This window comes from Cupressus sempervirens, chromosome 6, assembly GCF_028749045.1.
Source record: "Cupressus sempervirens isolate cs-2001-9-10 chromosome 6, ASM2874904v1, whole genome shotgun sequence".
In the NCBI taxonomy this organism is placed as follows: Eukaryota; Viridiplantae; Streptophyta; class Pinopsida; order Cupressales; family Cupressaceae; genus Cupressus; species Cupressus sempervirens.
Genome location: NC_143123.1, coordinates 48,384,841 through 48,408,648, shown reverse-complemented (window position 1 = coordinate 48,408,648; position 23,808 = coordinate 48,384,841). Strand labels below are relative to the sequence as shown.

The 23,808-nt window shown below is 33.0% G+C and overlaps 1 protein-coding gene across 5 annotated transcripts in view; it reads right to left on the bottom strand.

Moving 5' to 3' along the window:
- ATMND1 (Mnd1 family protein) overlaps window positions 1-5,456 on the bottom strand; it is a 224,462-nt gene extending 219,006 nt beyond the window's left edge. The window contains exon 1 of one of the 5 annotated variants that reach the window (XM_089786639.1): window positions 5,275-5,456. In XM_089786639.1, coding sequence (XP_089642765.1) covers window positions 5,275-5,277 — 3 coding nt within the window. In that variant the 5' untranslated portion in view covers window positions 5,278-5,456. Of the gene's footprint in view, window positions 1-5,172 lie in introns of all 5 variants that reach the window. The other 4 variants (XM_089786642.1, XM_089786643.1, XM_089786640.1 and 1 more) reach the window with 4 other exon arrangements.
- Window positions 5,457-23,808: the final 18,352 nt, after the last annotated feature.

The following is a 23,808-nucleotide window of genomic DNA, read 5'->3' as shown; positions in this document are numbered from 1 at the left end:
AAATGAAAGATCCAGGCTTTTGACATAATTTTTTGGGTCTAGAAGTATGTCAAAAAAAAGATCATATCTTTCTAAATCAAGGAAAGTACACTCAGGACATCTTGACTAGATTTGGGATAATGGACAGCAAACCCCTAGCAACTCCAGTGGAAACTAATCTACACAAACTAAAAGAAGAAGCCTTGAATTCAAAATCTATTGATCCCACTCCTTACAGACAGATCATTGGATCACTTATGTATCTTGTAAATACTAAGCCTAATATATGCTATGCCACAAATGTTTTAAGTCATTTTATGTGTGAACCAAAGAAGATTCATCTAATGGCTGCCAAACATATATTGAGATATCTACGTGGCACTATTGGTCTTGGTTTGAAGTACAAAAATGTAGACATCAAACTTGAAGGATATACTGATTCTAATTGGGCTGGTTGTTCTACGAACTGCAAAAGTACTACAAGGTGTTGCTTCCGTCTTGGATCAGCAATGATATCCTGGTTCAATAGAAAACAACCTACAGTCGCCTTGATTTCTACCAAAGCTAAGTACATGGCAGCCTCCATTGAAGAATGAGAAGTACTATGGCAAAGAAAGCTATTATTTGGACTCTTTGAAAAACAACCAAGTCCTACAACGATTTATTGTGATAACCAGAGTTGCATCAAAATTTGTGCAAATTTTGTTTTCCACAATCGATTGAAGCACATTGAGACTCCTTATCATTACATAAGAGACATGGTTGACAAAAATGTTATCAAGTTGATTTATATCAGCACAAATGAGCAAAATGCTGACATTTTCACAAGGCCTCTTGCAAAGTTGAAAATAGTGTACTTCAAAGGTAAACTTGGTATGACAAATTTGTAAATGCAATTGTAAATTAATATATTCATGAATAAAATTAGATGTTTGCAAACATGTGCTATGAAAGGTGATGACCTTTCTTATGTGTAAGATCACTATTGTAAGGTGACGATCTTATTTATAGTTGATCTATGTTCTAACACCAAAAGTGTTGAAGTATGCGTTATCATTGTTCTTCGGGCCGAATTTTGCCGGACACCATAATTTGGTTAAACCATGAAGTGGTGCATAACCTTGTAATATATTTTCTTGAATTCCCTCATTGCTAAAGAGGGAGTGTTAAGAAGATTAGCTTCATGGAAATTGAAGCAAAATTATGTATATGTATTTTTATATATCTGATGATAAATCAATATATTAAATCTGATTATACACATATGTGTGTGTACAGATTTACATATATATTATTTCCTTATGCTCTCATACTCACACTCACACACACACACACACACACACACACATTCCTATTCATCCTTTTAAATACCGATCAAGTCATTTATAAAGTGTCAATCAAGTTATTAATAAATGCCGATATAGTCCATTGCATAATGAATACCGATTAGGTTCCAAATACCGATATTGTATTAACAAATCTGATTATGGGTAAACATGGACTGGTGCATTATCGGGTGCAAGACTTAGTAAGTCTATTGCATTTGCTATGGAAACGGTAAACATCAGATCGATGACTTTAAAGGATGTTATATATATTGTTATGTATTGAGGTATGGTTATGTAGGGTCACAACCCTACATTAACATATCTCAATGCATATATATATATATTGTATGCATTTGTGAATTCTGAAAATAGATCAATAAGAAGGCATATTCAAATCTGCATACATACATACATGAATATATACATATACATGTATGCATACATGAATATATACATATACATGTATGTATATATATACATGTATATATATATATACACATGTATATATATATATATATATATATATATATATATATATATATATATATATATATATATATATATATATATATATATATATATATATATAATCATAACTTAGATATTCAAGAAGATCTGAAAAATAAACGATCTTAAAACTTTACACCTTAATCTTCACTTATTCCATTGCCAATTAGCATCCACTCGTCTAAAACCCTATCAAATTTAAAATGACAATATGTGCATTGCAATTAAAAGGAACAATGATAGAGTTGAATTCAACAAAGGCACCTCTAAACAACTCAAGTTGAGACTCAACATGCCCTATAACTTGAACCCAATTCTTTCTAATTGAAATGAAGTTGTTGAACCAATTCCTTTCATTCCACAAACAAATAAAATTCTAGGTGAATTCCAAATGCATTGTTCCCTTGATTTGAATGTCAATTGAAACCTTTTGTGCCATGAAAATCTATGCAAGATTCTAGGAGAATTACTAATGCTTTGTTTCCTTAATTTAAATGTCAATTGCAACCTTTTGTGCCATGAAAATCTATGCAAGATAGCATCAACATTTCAATGTTTTAACTTTTAATACCAAGTAATTAAATTGATTGTGAAAATGGTGAAGATTTTGTGCATCCATCTAAAGGGCATGAAATTGATTAAGATAGGGATAAGGTATAAAGGACACGTGTGCAATGGAACTTAAACCTTTTGAATAAATTTACCTTTAACTTAATTCTATTTACAACTATAAATAGTATTTCATGAGTTCAAAAGTTTAATTGTCACTATTTGTGGCAAAAAGGTCACATGGCAATAAATTAGTGCCCACAAACCAAGGCTTGTCACAAGGCACAAAACCATGTATGTTGTACAAACTAAATCTATCGACTAAAATACTTGGCATTAATTTTATTATAATATTTGATTAAGCCTAACAGAATCATTTGAAATATTCATTCATAAAACATAATGAGAGGATACCACTAAGTCCAAAGACAGAAGTCGCTTCTGCGTAAATAACAAATACATTAACGATAACAAATTTCAACAATCCATGAATTGTCACAATGTACTTTTGGAAATGATTGTGCAAGTTTTTCAGCATTTCCACAATCCATGATGCTGAAAAACTCACACAATCATTTCCAACAAATACCTTAACAACAAGATCATTGTCTAGGTCCTTGCCTCAACTTGTAGGTGGCAAGTTATCTGACAAATGGCTCCCGACTAGATAAAAAGCTTGCCTGCCATGTCATCATTTTGTGCAGTGTAGCTTCCTAAAGCACCATTGCAATAATATAGTGTGTGATAAGAATTCTTACAAGGGCAACAAAGCATTGGGAAGAAATACACCCACTACACAAAACAAGAGATAGAGAGATCCTATACCTCTTTCAAATGTTCAAAACCTAATGGATTGTCTCGCTCATCTAATCTCATTTGTCTAGAGGCCCAAGTTCATGGCAAGCAAGACATCACCCAAGTATGCCAAAGGTTGGAGTAAGGGGTTAAATACTGAAGCCACCTTTCTCTGCTTCTGCTTGAATATGTTTTAAGGGTCTAAAACCATAATAGAAATTTCAGTCTCTAAAAAACAAATATTGTTTAGGAAATCATCAACCACCTATCCCATTGACAATTAAACCCTAACCTATGCTAGGCCTGAAACAGACCTCATCAAAGAAATGTTTGCTTTCATTGCACTTTAACCTCATATATTGAATATTTCAAACTAGGATTGTCCTGTTAAACATACAAGTATCATGGATCTTGAGCTTCCCTCCCTCTCAAATTGTCATTCAAAGTAGTGACAACATGAAAACATTTTTATTCCAATATCCATAAGCAAGAAACTAGTCAAATGCCTCTCATATTTGACAAAAGCGAAATGCTTGTATCTATTAAGCACTTGACCACCTTCAAGTACATCTCTGTATTCATTTTGAAGTACAAAATTATCATCAATAATGTCATAATGCTGATAAACATATTAAAACATTTGAAATTTGTGTGCCCGATTGCAGAGCTTGTATTACTAGTTTCCAAATCCTAGCTCAAGTCATTTTGTACATAGAATTCACAATCTCAAATGACCAAGCTAATTATTTCTATAATTGTTTTCTATTCAATTTCCATCTTGAACCAAGATAGTATCATTTGCAAATTCCTCTGTTTCCATGCCCATTTCATCGGATCTACAACTTCACGAACAATATCCCTTTTGTAAGCAATCTACTTCTAAAAAGATCAACTTCAGAGTATAATGGTTCAATGATATAGGCTGGTTCCTTAACAAAATGACAGTTTAGGTCCCAACTCAAGTTAGGTGTAGATGATATATAAAAATGAGGATAATTAATTTTGAAAAATATATAATAATAATTCCCTGAAGAAAGATCTTGAAGTTGTAACCAAACCAACAGGAAAATAAAATTACTGCCAACAAACATGAGCTATCTCCTTCCCTGCCCTGCCCACCTCCTCCTCTGCATCTCCCTTCCTCCCATTTTGCCTACCTTATGATTGCTAACCCTGTGATGGAAGCACAAGTGGATGCTGTTTTACATATATTTTTTGGAGAAAGATCTAGAAATTGTAACAGTATGCTATTCGCCTACTTATTCCTCGAAGATGTAGCAAAAACAGCAGGGAAATAAAATCATTATAAAGAAAGCATGAGCTCTCTCCATCTCGTTCTTCTCTACCTTTCCCTCGGGCCTTAGCTTGGAGATCCGACCTATTTTGCCAAATCATAATAACGTCAATGTAATCTTTTTTTTTCTTTGATTGTGGCAATGATAATTATTTCCAATTTAAAAAATTATACACGGACCAAAATCTGGAGCATGTGTTAAGGATCAGTTCACTGAATAGTTTGAGTCCCCCTAGGAAATTAGGTTTTATGAAGCCCGCCCAGCTAATGATGTATTTTTTCATATTACCTCCATTTAACATTATAACTCTATATAGAGTTTATCTGAAACTCTGTCAGATTTCATTTAACCACCCAATAAAATTTGCATTGAAAATTAAATACAGATGCCTGCACATATTTTAACTTGAAAAGCAAGCAGCGCTGAAGTCTGCCAGGCGAGAAATTACTAATTATTAATCTATTATAAAATGGAAACCTCAAATATATACGAATTACATCGGATAATAAAATTCATTCAAGCGGGACACATAGCCAAACAACTTAAATCCGAATCTCGCTAAAGCTATTTCATCAATGCATTTGCTAATTCAAAATGCAGAAGTCTAAAATTCCCCCAAAGTCAAGCAAATTCTGTAACAATCCGTAAAATATAAACAGTATCTTGCGAACCAGAGAAATTAACAAAAGGAATGCAAATTTGTCATAGCATACTAAAACCTGCTGTGGTTTACAATTTACGTGATTCAAACTCAAAAGGAAAAGAGGAAACACAAACGATTAAGTACGCATTTGAAATCCTGCCGCAGAGCGCAATCTCACCATAATTATAGGTCTGGCCACCGAATTGGAGGAGGATTTTTGGAAAATTGACCGCGAGCTGTGTTCAAAGTTTTGGCGGGCGCAATAAACAAGTTATTTAAGGGTACCGTCCCAATTGAACGGGCATGGGTTATTCTTAAAATGAAGATTAAAATAAACCTTTCTTTCCAATCTCGTATTTTTTTAAAGTCTAATAAAAAGGAGTAATTATAAAGTAAGAGACTACAATCTAATGGTAAATTGTGAGCCTCTCATCTGAAAGACTTAGATTCTTTTAACAAAAATATTAATTAATTTCAACAATTAATAAAAATAAAAGTAAATATTATAAACTTTAGTCTATTATATATTATGAACAAATAAATAATTATTATTATAGATTAAAATAAATATTTCTTAATAAGTATATAATATTTTAAAAGTAGGTAGAGGGGTGTTGCACTTTAAATTCGAAATATTGAAAAAAATAGTTTCAAAGTTTTTGTTTTGAAGTGAATTGTGTATTTGTGTAGTTCTTCTTATGTTTTACGTTTATGATAGATTTGGATTTTTCTTGTGATTAATTAACATGTGAGATTTGTAGATTATCGTATTAAAGTTGGCAAGTAACTTTATTTTAGCTTGTTTTCATTATCACTTATCTTGAAATCCATATTCAACTCTACATTCATTAGTAAATGAAATTTAGTGTAAAAGTGCATGTGCAATATTAACCTAGATCTCTTCTTTAATCATAAATTTGAATCTCAAACTTTTGTATTCAAATTTCTTAAAGTGTACACATATATCCCATTTGTTATTATTTGTTATGGGTCGGGACCTTTAAGGGCATGAGCATTCAAAGTGACATCTAGATAGGATCTCTATGTTGGCAAGTAAACAATTATGAAGCCATGGATGTTGTCATTTATGGCAACATTGTCACTTAGTAAGGTCGCTTGGAATGGAATTCAATTTTGATTTTGGTTTAATGAGAAAATTGCCTGAGTACAGTTTAGAAAAACTATCAACGAATGCAATATTTCGATCAGCAAACTTATCAGGTTTTATTATTATTGGTCATAATTAAAGATAATGATAGGATGGAGTTTACATTTGATATTAGTTTGTTCACTAAAGTTAATATTTTAGATAGCATATGTTTTGGTTGGTGAATGTGAAGACATATCTATATTGCAAAACTCAAGATAAGAGGTAGGGATCGAGCATTTTGACCTTAGGAATTGAATTGCCTTGCCAATTCAATTACTTGGCTATGTAGGGACAACATCCCAGATGTTAACCCTTAGTTAGCAAGTTTTGGTAATTAGTTTTGGACTATTTCATGTTTCATCTCCAACATCGTTTGGACAATATAATTGAAAGGGTATATAATAAGAACAATTTGATGATGTGATGTGTTGTATTCATATGCACATGTTATGCGAACTTTATGTATGGTGCTATGATGATGTTAAGATAGTTGGACTCAAATTGTCATTGCATGGACAAAAAAATATGCAAGATATACAAAGGACTAATCAAATATAGCAAACATCAATAGTCATTTTGGTATTGTATCTATGACTTGTTGTATAGATATAATATCTTGTAGAGTCGTGAGCTCCCTTTGCAATACAACTCCTAACAAGGTCAAGACCTCTGACAAGGTACTAAATATGTGTAAAGACTCCTGGTAGGGTCAAATTTCCTCACAAAGAACTTTTCAAATTAGTGTATTGTTGTGGATATCATACCCATAAAGGTTTGTCCATGGCTAGGGTTGCCTCAAAAACAAATCATGGTGTCATGAGTTTCTTGTTGTTGTGTGATTTAATTTCCAGTTTATTCACTTGTGGTTCTACATGGTTGTGTTAAAATATATAGTTGGTGTAAATTGATGCAATACTGATTCACACTCCCGTCCCCACTAGTATTGTCTATTTCTAACATTTTGTACACAAAGAGATCATGAATGTCATGCATTTGAGAACCAAACTAAAATCATTTGAGCATTCAAAGTGACGTCTAGATAGGATCTCTATGTTGGCAAGTAAACAATTGTGAAGTCATGGATGTTATCATTTATGGCAACATCGTCACTTGGTAAGGTCTCTTGGAATGGAAGTCAGTTTTGGTTTTGGTCTAATGAGAAAATTGCCTGAGTATGGTTCAAAAATATATCAGCAAATATAATATTTTGATCGATAAACTTAGCAAGATTAGTATTATAGGTCACAATTCTGGATAATGATAGAATGGAATTTGTATTTGATATTAGTATGTTTGCTAAAGTTAATATCTCAAATAGCATATGTTTTGGTTGGTAAATGTGAAGATAGGTCTATATCATAAAACTCAAGATAAGAGGTAGAGATTGAGCATTTTGACCTAAGGAATTGAATTGTCTTGTCAATTCAATTACTTGGCTATGTAGGGACAACATCCTAGATGTTAACCCTTAGTTAGCAAGTTTTGGTAATTAGTTTTGGAGGAGTGTTACATGTTTCATCTCCAATATCACTTGGACAATATAATTGAAAGGGTATATAATAAGGACAATTTGATGATGTGAAGTGATGTATTGGTATGCACATGTTATGTGAACTTTATGTATGACACTATGATGATGTATTGATAGTTGGAGCCAAATTATTGTTGCATGGACAAAATCATATGCAAGATATACAGAGGACTAATCAAATATAGAAACATTAGTACAATCATTTTGGTATTATATCTATGACTTGTTGTATAGATCTAATATCTTTCTAGAGCAGTGAGCTCCCTTTGTATACAACTCCTAATAGGGTTGAGACCTCTAACAAGGACTAATGTGCTAAATATATGTAAAGACCCCTGATAGGGTCAACTCTCCTAACAGAGAACTTTCAAACTAGTGCATTATTGTGAGTACCATACCTACAAGGTTTTTCCCATGGCTAGGGTTCCCTCGAAAACAAATCATGACGTCATGAGTTTCTTATTATTGTGTGATTTAATTTTCAATTTATTCATTTGTGGTTGCATATCGTTGTATTGAAATATATAATTGGTGTAAATTGTTGCAATACTTATTCACGCCCCCTTCCTTCCAAGTATTGTTTATTTCTAACACTCTGTATAGAAAGAGATCATGTCATGCATTTAAAAACTAACCCAGTATCATTTGAATCATCTAGGAGGAACCAATAATTTTATGTCTATAAAAAAATATTAAATATAGAAATGTTACATCAAAAATTTCATGATTTTGTTGTCCTTTATCTTTGTTCATCATGATCGAATCAACCTATATAAGGGTGTCTATTGAAAATAGTGCATCGTTGTGGGTTTGAAGAAATTTGTCATTCTTCTAATTCATCTCCTTTGAACACAAGGAAAAATCATGTAGTGCAGAGGTTAGCAAATGAGTTACTTGCCCTTAAAAAGAAAATAGCTCGACATGTTCTTTGTTCCTTACAAACATGTACAAAGGTGGCCACTTCCAACTATTCCTTGTATATCTATTGTTGGGAATCAACAAAAGTTGGTTTCACCATCAAAGAAGTTTGCAATTTGGGATCCATTAGCAAAAACAATAGTAAAGCATCTTCTATTAGAAGCTAGTAATCTTTGTATTCTCTTCTAGGAGAAGGAAGAAGACATAGATGTCGACTCTCATATCTCATATATGTAGTCTCATAAGGTCGGCGATGGAAAGATTAGGAAAGAAAAAAAATCTTCCAATATTAAAAATAATCACGTTATAAAATTAGGCATGCAAGCAAGTTCTGATTAAGCTTGAAATGATGTATCTGTGTCTCAAGTCATGAACTTAGGTACACTTTGCATAAATGTTTTATCCTAGAGCATGAGCAAAAATTTATCATAAACAATAAAGAATTTCCCAAACCAAAAGTTTATGAGCAGTATGTGGAGGTAGGCAATGTAGTCATGTCATCACTAAAGTCTCATGGGCAAGGTTTCCTTGATCCTCTTGAGGTGCCAATGACTGATGAACCAGTGAAGTAAGCTATATTTGGCAAGAAGAGTCCATAATTCATCTAATCAAGGGGATGTCCAATCCAACATCTAACTTGGTTGGGATCCGATAGAAATCTAGGTATTCCAAATGTATCTAAACATACAAATACAATTAAAGAAGAAGCAAAAGAATCATGTTCAATTATGGAGATGTAGCTTCACTTCATGGACCTATCTTGAAGCGACAATACACATGATTCATCTCAAAAAGGTGAATTTTTCATTTCCAATAGGTGTTACATCACGCATTGACATCATTTCTTCAGTTGTTTTTGTTCAATTGATACAAAGCTACTTGTGAACATGCAAGGTACCGCAAGATGCCGAAAAAATGGTGGCTATTTAATTGAGCCAGTAAATGGTTTCAACTAAAAGTTGCATTATTAGCTAGTGTTAATCAGGTAGGCTTTTATTTGTTTTAAATAAGTGTGCTTGCATAAGTTTATTTTATTTTAACTAGGTTTGTTTTGTATTAGTCACGTTAGAGTCTTTTTCGATCATAGGATTTTTGTTTTTAGTTTAGTTTTTGTTGGTTGTTTGACTCAATAGCCCAATAGAGTGGATATAGACACTTAGAGAAGTAGATTCTATGTAGCATTTCGTAGACAGAGCCAAATTTTGTCCTCCATTTTATCATCACAAAAAATGGAGATAACAATATGAAGCTTTTCCAATTAAGTTTCACATTTATTTGAGATAACTCACTATTTGATTGGAAAGAATTGATCAAAAAATTGTTTCAAAATCATATAATGAAACATTTTACTATAGGTTCTCATCAAGTCCTTTTGATTTTTCACTTTGTTATCCTATACTTGCGTTTTGAGACCCTCAAAATCCTTTTTTTTGCATTTTAGAGTGTTTGCTTGGATTGTCTTAGTCTTTTTATTTCCTTCAATCGCTTGTTTTCAATCGTATGCTTGATTTGAGATATCTTGGGGCTTAATCGATGTTATTAGCCAAAATATATCAAGAATTAAGTGCCTAAAAAATGGAGTTTGCAACTTCAATTGCATATTTAAAATGTTAACCTTATACTTTAATGTTGAGTTGCACTTTATTAAAAATGTAACTTAAAATCACTTTAAGTTATGTTGTTAAGTTACTTTATGAATTTTAATGTATCGCTTAAGTGACTTTATGCACTTCACAGTCTACTTTGATGTTCAAATCTACTTTAATATTTTAACTTAAAATATTTAAGTGAAATCTTACTTTTTGAAAATATGTAATGGACCCTTTAAACCGAGATTCACTTAAGTGAATCAACTAGAGATGTGCTAAATAGAAAAAAGTGGAGGAAAAAGTGAGAGCAACTCAACCAACTTTGACCCATTCAAATGAGGTTAGAGAAATTATTGGATTACATGTCATAAGGATATGCAATAGAATTACATGTAGTTACATATTTTGATGTAATTCATTCTCTCCAACTAAAAGCATGAAAACTAAAGGAAGAAAATAGAAGAGAGTTGAAAAAATCCTAGGTATTGTTCTGAAGGGCCTTGTATTTGGTGATGCTTGCAAGATTAAGGATTTATGTATTCTACACCACTATATCCTCCTCGATGAGTTTCTAGTTATCATTTGAAAACTTCATGTGATCAATTTTTTTCTCATTTGAGTTTTCATGAATTCTCCTTTGTAGATTAGCACATTCTTGAGTCTTTGACACTTTGAAAACCTTCTTGATGGTGTCTAAATGCAAACTCGAAACAACATTCCATTGACACCTTTAACTCTCTCTTTTTTAAAGCAAAGTGCTTGGTGCATTCCTGCATGAACTCGGGTTCTTACGCAACCATTTAGAAAATGGAGACCAAATAAATCATTGCTTCTTGAGGATCAAAGAATATCTTCTCAATGAGATGTCTATGTTCTTTGAAGAAGTTCTAACATATATCAAAGAGTGTGCCACAACATGAAGATGAAAATATCTTCTAATGAGACTAGATCCATGAAAACTTTGAGATTTGAGATAACAAATCCATGACGAATAAATGTTTGAAGTGTGGATTAGATATTTATGAAACACATATGATAGATGGAAATGAACCGAAAAGCATATGTAATTAGGATAAATGGGCCAAAATCAGACAAGCCTTTGGATTCTCTAAAGTATGGATAAATATGATATATAGTTGCATTTCAACTCCTTTAATCTCTATCCTCTTAAACAACATCCTAAAAAGTTTTTTGGAAATTTCAAGAGAAATTTGACAAGGTGACCCAATCTCCCCATTTCTTTTTGTCCTTATGGAAGAAGCGTTAGGTAGATCCATCAACATAGCTCACCAAGAAGGGATTACCTATGTGGTAAGTATCACTAAAATGTACCTAATATTAGTCATTAACAATTTTTTGATGACACTATTTTATTGGGAAAATTCATGATAGAAGAAGCTAGACACTTTGAAAACATCTTAACAACTTACTCAAAAGCATTAGGTCAACTAGTTAATGCAGCTAAAAATATGAAAACTTTTTCTTAACAATTGATCCCTCGACAAAATGTGAAATTTGTAACATTCTAGGATTCCAAGTTGGATTCTTTCCTTATAAATAGTTAGGTATATCACTAGACAAAGGATCTGAGGTAAATAATTTATGGTAACTTTTAGCAATGAAACTTATCTCTGAGATGGAAAATTACAAGAAAAAATGACAATCCAATGTAGGTAGGACAACAATGATTAAAATAAGTTCTCTCGACAATGTCAATTTTTCAACTGCCTGTTCTCCCTATATCAAACTCCATAAAAAAAAGTAGATAAAAAACTCAAGACCTTTTTTTTTGGCAAGGCACCTTTGAAAATAAGAAATTTGATCTAATTAAATAGGATAACCTATGCAAACCCCTATTTGTAGGAGGAGTGGGAATAAAAAATTTGGATTGGAAAATATTACAAGAAAAAATAGTTCAACACGTGGAAAGGAAATGGGCATCTATCCTTCTGAATAAGGACATTGCATAAGAAAACCCCATTAACATTTTTAGATTTAGCAACCTCACAAAAAGGTGAATCTATCTTGGGATATAAGGAATGGTGAATCTATGTTATTTTGGGAATATTCTTGGGGAGGGTACCCTCCTCTGAACAAAATGAACCTACCCAATAATATCAAGGAAAAAATCACCCAATTATGAGGAAACTTCTTTAAAAACTAGATTACAATTTCTAGGGTGAACCCAACTCTAGAATGACAATGGAGGTTAGTTGAAGAGATCCCCCTTTTCGTAGAAGAAAAATAACAGTAACACAAAATCTTGAAGAGTAGAGTCATGACCCCTAAAACAAAACTAGATACGCTCCTATGGGGAGGATATAACAAGGACATGTACAAAGTCATAGATTGTTATAGTTATATTGTAAATGGTTTTTTTTAAACTTGAAATTATTAGATATCCCTTTGAACCTATGATGAAACAAAGTTCTCTCTCCAAATACAAGTATGCTCCTTTGGGCCACACTGCAAAAAAAATCTTAAGTATTGACTGGTTTATGATGCTTGGTTTTGAAGGTCTATCAAGATGTCCACTATGTAAACACCATGAAAAAGTTGTGGATCATATCCTCTTAAATTGTCCTTATGCTTAGGATTTTCTAAGTTGGCTTTGTAATGAACTATATTGGCAATCAACCCTACCTAAAAATCTCTTGGATAGCCTTAAAGCTTGGCCCTCTAAAAAGAATAAAAGTCTATATAGTGACTTATGGGAAATATCCCCCTCTTTCCTTTCTTGGAAACTTTGGAAAGAGAAACAAAATATTTTTTTTATACTAAAAGCTTGAACACCCAACAAATGGAAAATAAAATTAAATCAAGCATTATTTAACTACTTAATAACCAACTCAAAATTACGAACTTAGTCAAAGGTACCATTTCATATTGGGGTGGTTTAATGAGGAAAAATTGGTATGGAGTGATTACCCCCCTCGATTCAATAAAGGATGAAAACAATCCCAACTAGCTAGAGAAAATTGTAAATGAAAACCTCCTAAATGTGGATGGTTTAAGTTAAATTTTGATGGAGCATCTTGGGGCAACCCGAGAAAGGTAGGCATTGCTAGTGTGTTTGATTCCTTAGAAGGCCATGTGATTGCCAAGATTACCAAACCTATTAGTGAGACCACTAATAATATTGTAGAATGTTCATATACACTACTAAACACACACGTGTTTTTATATATATACATGTGTGTGTGTGTGTGTATTCAATTTTTATATATTATCTTTGTGTGTTGCTTGTTTTCTTTTCTCTTCTTTTATTCTCTTCATATTATGAATCATCAATTGGTATAAGAAAGACATGAAACAATAGGTAACAATTATTATATTAAATCATGATTCTTAATAAGTTATGATTGCTTCCTTTTGGTTTGGTAGTGTTCCCATCCTTTTCCTCCCTCCCCTTTTGCAAGGTCCCTTATTTTCCTTGTTGTGTCCTTTTCATTTCAATTTTCTTGGTCCCATATTCATGGTTTCTTTCCCTATGGTTTTCTTTGGTTTTGCCAGTTGCCTTTGTCCCATCTCATGTTTCACTCATGGCTCTTTTTCTCCTTTTCTCTCATGATTTTCTTCTAGTCTTTTTTATTTTACACTCTTTATTGTTGGATTTCCTAAAATTTTCTTGGCTTTTGTGATTTTCTTGAGGTATGGGTGTCTATCATTATTAAGCTAGAATTATTATAGAAGCCCCTTTTTTGGTCTTTTTTAGGCTTTTACACAGTTCCTTTTAGTATATATTTCTTTTTTATTTCCACCTCTGTGTTAAACAATGGAGATAAAATGTCATGACCTTCCATGTCAAAGATGAGAAACATGTTGCCATAACTAGGGAAATTTGTTTAGAATGTTGGAATATAATTATCAACCACTTGTATGAGGCCATTAGAAGAGTTATTGACTTCTTGATAGGTGATTTCTATTTTGATAATGAATTCTCAGTCAAGGTTAATGGTGAGATTATTTTTTGCCTTATTTCTTTGTTTGCATTAGAAAAATATCCTAAAGAAGATATTATCATAGACACTCATTGTGTTTTTTAGCATGAACTCTTGAAAGGGGATTGGACCAAGCAGTACTATGAATTGATGATAATATATGAATTCCATTTCATGAAGTTTATATGAGGATGGATGTAGACAATTTAGGAGAAATTGTTGGATGTGTTTAAAGGCCCATACTGGTCTTTAAAAACCATAATCTTTTCAATAATCATTGGTTGGTGATGGAAAGAAATAACCAATATGTCCTCTAAAGCATCCACATTATCCCTATGAACAAGGTTTGGGTACTAGATTATTGACATGCTAAAGGAGTTCCTCCTTCTTTAAATGAGGAAGATATGGATAACTTCTACATTGTCTCACCCTCTATCATTAAAAATAGTTGGGTAAAAAAATGTAAATTAACAAAGGGTTATCAAGCCTTTGAATCAAAGGGGCCAATTGACGAGGATAAGGTTTATGAGGAAGACTTGATCACTACCAGACAAAGATCTCCATAAATATTTTTTTACTCGTTTATAATGTTATTTTTTATACATATACTTAAAGATAATCAACTAGTTGATGGCTATAAGATATCCTAGAACTTTGTATAAATTAGACAGTGACATCTTTGCAATATTTTAATTTTTTTATATAAACATATTCTCATTGATTAATATAATAGATACCTTCTAAATAATTAAGCTAGTGAGCTTCTTCTTGTGAGAAACTTTGGTTAGATTATTTGGACAATTCAGTGGTCATAAGTCGAAAAGCATGGAAATCAGTGCCAAAAAATAGGAAAGAATGACGAAAGCTGCCAAAGGTAAGAACACTTCACAAGATCATGTACTATTGCATGTGTATGGATAAAAGAGCACAACCATAAGATTGGGTGTATGTTGTGTCGATGTTGCAATAGAAATGCTCTAGTTGGTTACATAGAATTCAATGGTGCATCAATAACGACAAAAATAAATACAAATATTTTCAATATAATTATTATTTTCTAATCAGGTATTACCATATATTTGTCAATTTCTTGATTATACTATACAATATGATTTAAAACATTGAAATATTGGTAGAATACAACTTCAATCAAAAAATGGATAATCAAGAAATAACTATTTTTACAATTTGAGGGAGCATGTAGTCTTGTGGATTTAGGGGCTTATGATTACCCAAATCAATGTAACCCATATATGGATTTAGGGGCTTACGAGCACTCACTTTATTTTGCATCTCTTGCTCTTTTTCATCCTAATGATGGATCAAAAGTGTGATTCGAGACATTGATGGTAAAAATCTTTACATAATTGAATCTAGAATCAAATCAATGTAACCCAAATGTCTATTAAATAGGCCACAATAGGCAACTATAGGGAAAACAGATATTGGATTGTATATGCTTTACTATAGATATGGTGTGTTTATTACTAGAGGTATTGCCATTGTTGGTATCTTATGTGATATTTTTAATTGCTCTACAATATTGAGTGTGAATTATTCTACTCTTGTTTGCTGGAGATGGAAAGATGTTAAATTATCATGATATAAAAGTTACAGTTCAAGCTTAAGAACTCAAAATAAAGTCAATAAAGACATACAAAAAATCAAACCAGTTAGACTTATTACCTTTATGGAATGCAAAGGTAACTCCTTTAGTTTCCCCACTCTACTCAAAGTTTTGCTCACTCTCAAAATTATAGAAAACAACAAACTGGTAATGAGATTCATCTATATTCAATCTACATATAGCTAATGTTAATTAGGCTTAGTAGTAATATGTACTTCATCTCGTGTAGGTGTTGGTTGAAGGGTTGCAAAATAGACAAGCAATATCCATCGTCCTTGAATATTTACACAACTTCATTATTGTTTTCTTTGGAATTTTGTTTAGAATTTGGGTATGAGAAAAAGATACGTATTTCTAACATATTCTTCTCAATGCAACACCACTCTTGGACCTATTCTGGTTGGGTGAAAAGATATACCACCACATAATATTGATCTCTACTGCTCTACCCACTCCAAATGGTAGAGGTGGAGCAAAGTAAGCTGATTAATAATGGCTATAAAATGCTCTTTTGAGCTTGAAGACTGTGAGAAAAGTGTTGTTGGTGGGGCTCCAAATCTACTTTCTCTGCCTATTCAGTTTAGTTCTTCCTCTCCTAAATGATTTCCAATCACAACTTGCCAAGCTACTACAAGGATACAAGGACAAGGAGATCAAGTGTCTTGTCATGGTTTCACAATACACTCCCCCAATTTGCCTAAAAATGGGGACCCCCTACTTTATTTTTTAGCTTTTCAAATCCCTAGTTCGGGGTCTGAGTCTTTTTTAGGGTTTTTGCCTAGTGTCTTTGGTCAAATCTGGGTCCCAATTAAAAAACCCAGATTCCAAAAATCATCCTCTAAGGGGATAAGTCAATTTTGCAAAGGAAAAAGTCGCTACAATACAACTCCTCAAGAATGCTAGTGCACTAAACAAACTAAGAGAAGCATTTCCTCTTTGAAGTGTGTAGTAGCATAGCTATACAGTTGTGCACCTCAAAGAGATACACTAGGTCTCAAGTCTATAAAATCTAGGGACCCCTTAGCCCTTTTCACTCTTCATTTCTCTTCTCTCTAATCTTTGACCCACGTCATCGCACATCTTTAGGTATGCATCTCCACCTACACTCATAAAAAGAGCACAAATTTAAACACCATAAAGGTGTACAATGACACACCTATTTAGGTGCACTACTACACACCTTTTATTTTGTAAAACTTAATAAAAAAACAAAACACCTATCACAGGTGCACAACAGTGCACCTACTTAGGTGCACTGCTACGCATCTTTGTTATCCCTTAGAAAGAAAAGGGTGCACATTTAGTGCACCCCATGAGGTGAGCTAAATGCACACCCTTTTTGTGCCAAAGTGAGTATAAGGTGCACATCATCGCACCCCATATTTTTAAATACTTAATCAAGGGATAGGTGCACTAGGTGCGCTCTTTTTTGCACATTAGGAATAGATTTTAGGGTTTTTGACATTTTTAAACATTTAGGGTTTTTGGTTTTTGTTTCGTGTCAACGTAGGGTTTGAATTAATTGATTTTTTCTTTAACTCTAGACTAATACTTATTGCTTTTTTGTAGATTCAATGGCCTCTTCGTCATCCTCCCTTGCTACAAAGATGGTTTCCAAACCCATGGTATTCAAGTTTCAAGGTGTTCTGGCCCAATCACACTTTCAAGATGATTATTCAGAGATCTGGTACACTGAATTGGGTCATACAACTTGAGTGCATTCCTGGCATTGTGCAACAAACCCACTAAAAGATCCCCAATGATATCTGCTCTTATCCGATCAGGACTTGTCAGTGTAGCATCACATCTAATATCAGTGCAATCTTCAGAATTGATCATGACACTAGCGAAAAACTATATTTCTGAAGAAAGGGTTGTGAAGAGTATAACCAGAGAGATCATCCTAGACCTCTGACCTAAGAACATAGAGAAGGTGTTCCATCTTCTGAGGGCAAATCAATTCATCAGATTGACCTATCACCAAGCAGAGAGATGGTACAGGGAAAATGTAGAGGAAGCTTTTGTGTAAGAATTTGGTATAGCTCTCATACCATGTAAGAATTTTTCTTAAGGAAAAATCATCCAAGACCAAGGAACTCAAGCACAAGCACAAGCACAATAGTAGGCCAAAAAAGTATGATCAAAATAACAATATAGTATTCAATACAATGTGTAAGTACACTAGGAGTGCCTATATATAAAGGCTTCTGGAATGTTTCTAAAATGCCTAAGAGTTAGCAACATGATAAGTCATACAACCAAGCACATGTCCATCAGGAGTGGGTTACCCTCCATTAAGCACAAGAGTAAGTGCGATGATGAGAGGATAAGCCTACAAAGGTGTGGCACGCAAAATTATGTTGTAGACACCATGTGCTAAAATAAGAGTGCTAATAACTATGTTGTCTACATTTCAACTTAGTTAACTATGCAAACTCCAGTATTGTAGACACCATGTACTAAATTAAAGTTACTTACTCTAGTGTTGTCAACACGACAACTCATAAGAGTATGCAGACTCCTAAGTGTCTCACCTAAGAAATAATAAAATAATGCATTGACCTAAGTAAACTTAAGTAAGTGTAAATAGTAAATACTTATTTACATCAACATTTTGAAATCATCTAGTCTTCATACCTCATTGAGAAGACTCCTATAGGGCATAAAGTAGGCAAAGTGGACATGAATAGAGGTTACATGAAAGAAGATATTGGCTATTCTATAATATTCTTGAGTAGAGTCATGGGTGTACCAGCATTGGGACACCTAAATAAATGGATGGTTCATTTTATTAAGACTATCAAAACAATGGAGATGCTAATTGATTGGGCTTCGATTCTTAGTGAGAACTTGGATGAACAATTAGTGGCAATTAAGAATAGTTGTAAGTTTTGCATGACATCTTATTTGGTCTTGTTGTTAATCAGGATTGTGCTTATAGTGAGATATAAAATCTAGTCATCTTATCGAAACATGGAAACTCTCTTGGGTGGTGGGTTGTCCTAAAATGAGAGATGAATCTCCAGAAGCTAGGTCAGTTCCTAAATAATGATCACCTAATCTTAGATTATACGCAAGATAAGGGGTAAGAAGTGAATGACAAATAATGAATACTGACCTAAATGAGGTGATACACCAATGGTTTTGAACGTAACTTTAATAAATCAACACGAATCATGAAAGACAATTGATTCACAATACTCAAAAAAATATGCAACCACAAAAGTGTTTCTATGCAAGGATCATGATCTTCTACTTTGAAAGGGAGGCCTAGGCTTCACCAATTTTCTGCAAAAAGAACAATGATCACAAAAAAAGACCTATAATCAAAAGTATCAATATTCAAATCTGCAATAAGGAACATAACTAAAATGAAGGCGAACACAAAATTAAAGTAAAAAATTCACAATATTGCACGAGAATCAATGAGAATGAATTGCTAAATCTCTATAACCAATGCTGAAAAAAAACCCCAGCTACAAATGTGCTCTTACAATCAACTCAAAATCTGCAATGTGCAAAAATTTGAATTTGAAAGAAGATGCGTAATAATGAGGTGAATGTATAATATATAGAATTCATAACCCTAATTTGGATTCCAAGATCATGCCTAGGAAAAATCAGTCAAAAATGATAAAAACTATGAAGAAGCCTCTGAAAACTACTCTCAACCACCTGCCCAACTGATAGATAACTTGAAAATTTGCCTCTAGCTACTCAAAATCATGCACAAAAAATGCAAACTCGAATCCCTCAAGTAACCCAAAAATATAACTTATAAAACTCCTCATAATTATGCAATATATGCATAAAATAGGCTCTCAATATGATCTGCGTGCATAACTGCCCTTAACTGCTCCATAAATGGCAAAAAATAGCATTAAAGTACCCCATCAATGCATGAAAAAATCAGCTTGTCCTTAGCCTCTAAAAATAGCTCCTCATGAAAGTGTTAACTAAATGTCTTTTTGGAGTTTCAAAAATAAACCCTCAGTTTCCCCTCCTTGCATTTAGGCATTAAAGTATTTGAAACTCCTTTTAATTCCCTTTAATTAATTAATAAAATTAGTGGTTTTATAATTACAACCACTTGATATATTAATTTTACAATCAAAGTTATTTTTATTATATTAATTAATATTGGCGTGTATATATATATATATATATATATATATATATATATATATATATGGAACACATCACTATCAATAAATATAATAAAGGGAATACTAAATATATTTTACAAGTATTGCATATAATAAATGATTTAATAATGTTAACTCATTTTATATATATAATATTTGTAAAGTATATTTTTATATTTTTAAGTTATACCATGCATTAATGTATAAAATACATTTGGCATTATGAAGATTAATGCATGTATAACTTAACATAAGTAAACCATGGAGTTGTTTTAAATAGAATAAAATGCTTACCCTATGTATGGAACCAATTTTTTTTTTAAATATGGTAAAGGGATTGAAAAACGTCTAAGGCAAAAGGAAGGTAAATTGTTTTGTTTTGCCTTCATTTGTCATTCACTCAAAGGAAGAGTGAGGCTTCTCTCAAACCCTAGCTGCCATGGAGAGAATGCGCTACGATTTTGGGCTTATCTTGGATGTTTTTTTGTATGATCCCTTGCATTTTTTTGCCATGGAGACGCCATGCTTTGCTCCTTTGGCCGAGGATTCTTGTGATATTTGTTGGTTCTCATTTCTTTTTGGGTCGTTGAGTTTTGTAGATGCCATATTTAAGTATTTTTAGACTGCAAGTTTCTTCCATCGGATTTATTCATGGGCGTTTGCTATGTTCAGCTAGACGGCTTCTTCTTTTAGTCATGGTCATATTTCTCCATGGTGTGTGTCTTCTAGCTGGTTACATATGGCTACTATTAGATGCCAAATAGCTTGAGTTTGAGCCTTAGTCGCATGGAGATCTTTTGCTAGTATGGGACACCATTTCTCTGATACATATGGGTTCCACTTTTGCTACTGATTATGTGAGATTTCTCTCTCTATCTTGCCATAACTATTGTTGGGATTTGCATGGTTGTTTCCTTTGTTGTAGATAAATATTGCACAGGAAACCATAATTTTTTCTTCTTGTGGGTTTTGTTTAAATGATAATATGAGGGTTTTCTATTGCATCTATCATGTTGTAGCTTCTCTTATGGTATTTGAGATTAACAATACTCTCTTCTAAATTTGAAATGATAGGAGACCCTACTGAAATATTCTTACAAAAAAAGAATCACCTCTATCAACTTGTTCTTCATTAGGCACTACAGTTTTGATTAATGTTTTGGGAATGACGGATGACAAATTGTCTTGATGGCAAAGAATATCATTTATGTGGTAGCTGAGATTTCTTTCTACTGGTTGCTAAAATTCCCAAGACTTTATGATATCTTTATTTGTTGTTGAATAATTTATTTTTTGCACATTATCTTCGAATATCCGTACCTCTTTACCCATGTTGTTGTGCTAAAAAAGAAGGATGTCCACTATCAACTTACAGCCCAAGTTGATGTATTAGTTAAAAGTTCTCTGCTGAAATGTATTTGGTAACTTGTAGCTAACTTGTGATTGGTTCAATTTGATTCTCAAGTTACATAACTACCAGTAATAAAGGGTAAATGAAAGCACAAATCCCCTTTATATTTCCATGCATTTCTATTATCCTTCCAATGAGGCCGACTCATTCATTTTGCACTACACCTGGTTATCTATTTGTCAAACAAATAAGGAATATGAATTGTAACCAAAGTTAACAATGTCTGAAATATTCACGTTTAGCCCAATATTATGTCACCATGCACACACATGTTACTATCTCAGGAATAAATGTAAATGAAATATTTCATCTTCATGGCAGTACAATATCCCATTTGCATTTTTGTTGTCTTCTAATGTCTTGAGCTTTAAATTTTATACAGCTCTTACTCCTGTAGATAGCTCTTCCATTTTTTTGTTTCTCGTATAGCTGAATGGTGAAAATATTCCTCTCTTTTATTCCTGCTACTTTTTAATATTACTGCACTCCTTCACTCTATTGGTATTATTTTTTCTAAATTTTACTTTTCCACATGCATGTTTATGCTCTCATACTTGTATCTGCACATGGAACAAACTCATTAGCATAAACACGTTTTATTTTTCAGATTTATCTCTTACCTTCTTGTCTTTTAATATAGTTATCTGAATAACCATATTGTAGGAACAATAGGGTATGGATGATTGGAAAGACTTTCATTGCTTAGTTCATATGAACTAACCTATTTCTTTTTTTCATTTTTGCAGGTTTATTCCTAGACAAAGATGTGGGCTCAACCCTTCAACATTTTGCACAACAAATCTCTCGTTTAGACAATGGATGCCTTTCCTCTTATCTCTTTTCAGTACTTTTATGTTTATACAATGTGTTTAATTCAGATATTATGTTAGGAGTTGAGAATGCTTGTGATATCTCAATGCATTCTATTTAAGTACTATGTAAAACTTGAACACTTTGTACCCCATCAAAATAGTTTTGGATATTTCAATAATAATGTACTGTTTTGGTACTTGTATTCTAAATAAAAGTGATCAGTTTTCTCGTTTATTGATTCCTGTACTTTACTTTTTGCATTCTGTAATATGTATTCTCAACAACTAAACACATTTAGTCAACAAATAAAACACACTTAGTTCAGCATATAACATAACAATTTTGGAGGTATGTTAAATTGGTAACAGGTCTACTTGTTAGTTGCAAGGGCAACAAACTATCCAAGATTGTACAAAAAGGGCAGTATGCAAGATGCAAATGCATGGCCATATATAGTTTATCCTCATCTGGTGAAGAAAAGGCTTCCAGAGCATAGCAAGGAATACAAGATAGTGAATGATGCATTTGTATTTGCAATTATCTGGTTCATTGAGGGGGATTATGCAAAGAGGATGTCAGATGAGGTAGTGGCTAAGATTTCAAAGGTTGGAGCCTACATTTAGTATCAAAAATTCACCTATTTAAGGGTAGTGTGTACCACTCTCAATCCCAAGAAGCTCCCTAGATATCCAATTGACAGACTAATACTATTGGAGATCACTTGACAACTCTTGTCTGCATATGATAGAGTTAGGAAGCAACACAAAATAACCTAGGTGTGGCCCATTACTATAGGACCATTTAGTGTGGTTCGGAGACAAGATATTCCATCTTTTGAATCTGAGTGGGATCAATATCCTTTGGATGAATATAACTCTCCTTGACCCTTTTTTGATAACATTAGAAGGGTGCAATATCTGGCTGGTAAGACATTTCAACATGAAGATGTAATTTAGGATCATTGGATGAACACAGTAGACAATTATGATATCTGAATAAGGGATTATTGTAGGATGACTCTCTATTTAGCAACTAGTGCTTTGAAGATAAAGGTTCTTTTAAAGGTTATGAAATAGGATACTGAAGATGTTCTTGATCCATTGTTCAGTAGGGACAAGATTGGTGATTGACCTATTATGAATGCTAAGGTTGATAAGGAAGAAAACTCAGACATCAATCATAGGGCTAGGCTTGTCATCAAATTGACAAAGGATTGGATCAAAATACCTTTCAAGTTGGATCCAATTCCTCAAGTGGTAGTCTTCCACTATCAAGCCCACTTAGCAAGGGGTCGCGGAGCTAAGGTTACAATGCCTACATTTATAGCTTAGCCCCTAGTAAGGCCATAAATAGTGCACCAACTTGATAGGGAAATTAGATATTATAGGGCTCAAAAGGGTAAAGGCAAGAGGAAGAGGACTTCTCCCAAACAAGTCAAGCCAAAAGAGGAACCGATTCAAACACTGCCACAGTCTGGGGTTGAAGATGTGCAAGGGTTGGAAAATATTGAAGCTACACAAGCCGAAGACAATCCTCAAGTGCCACCATTTGAACAAGGGAAAGGATGGGTTGAAACAAAAGTATAAG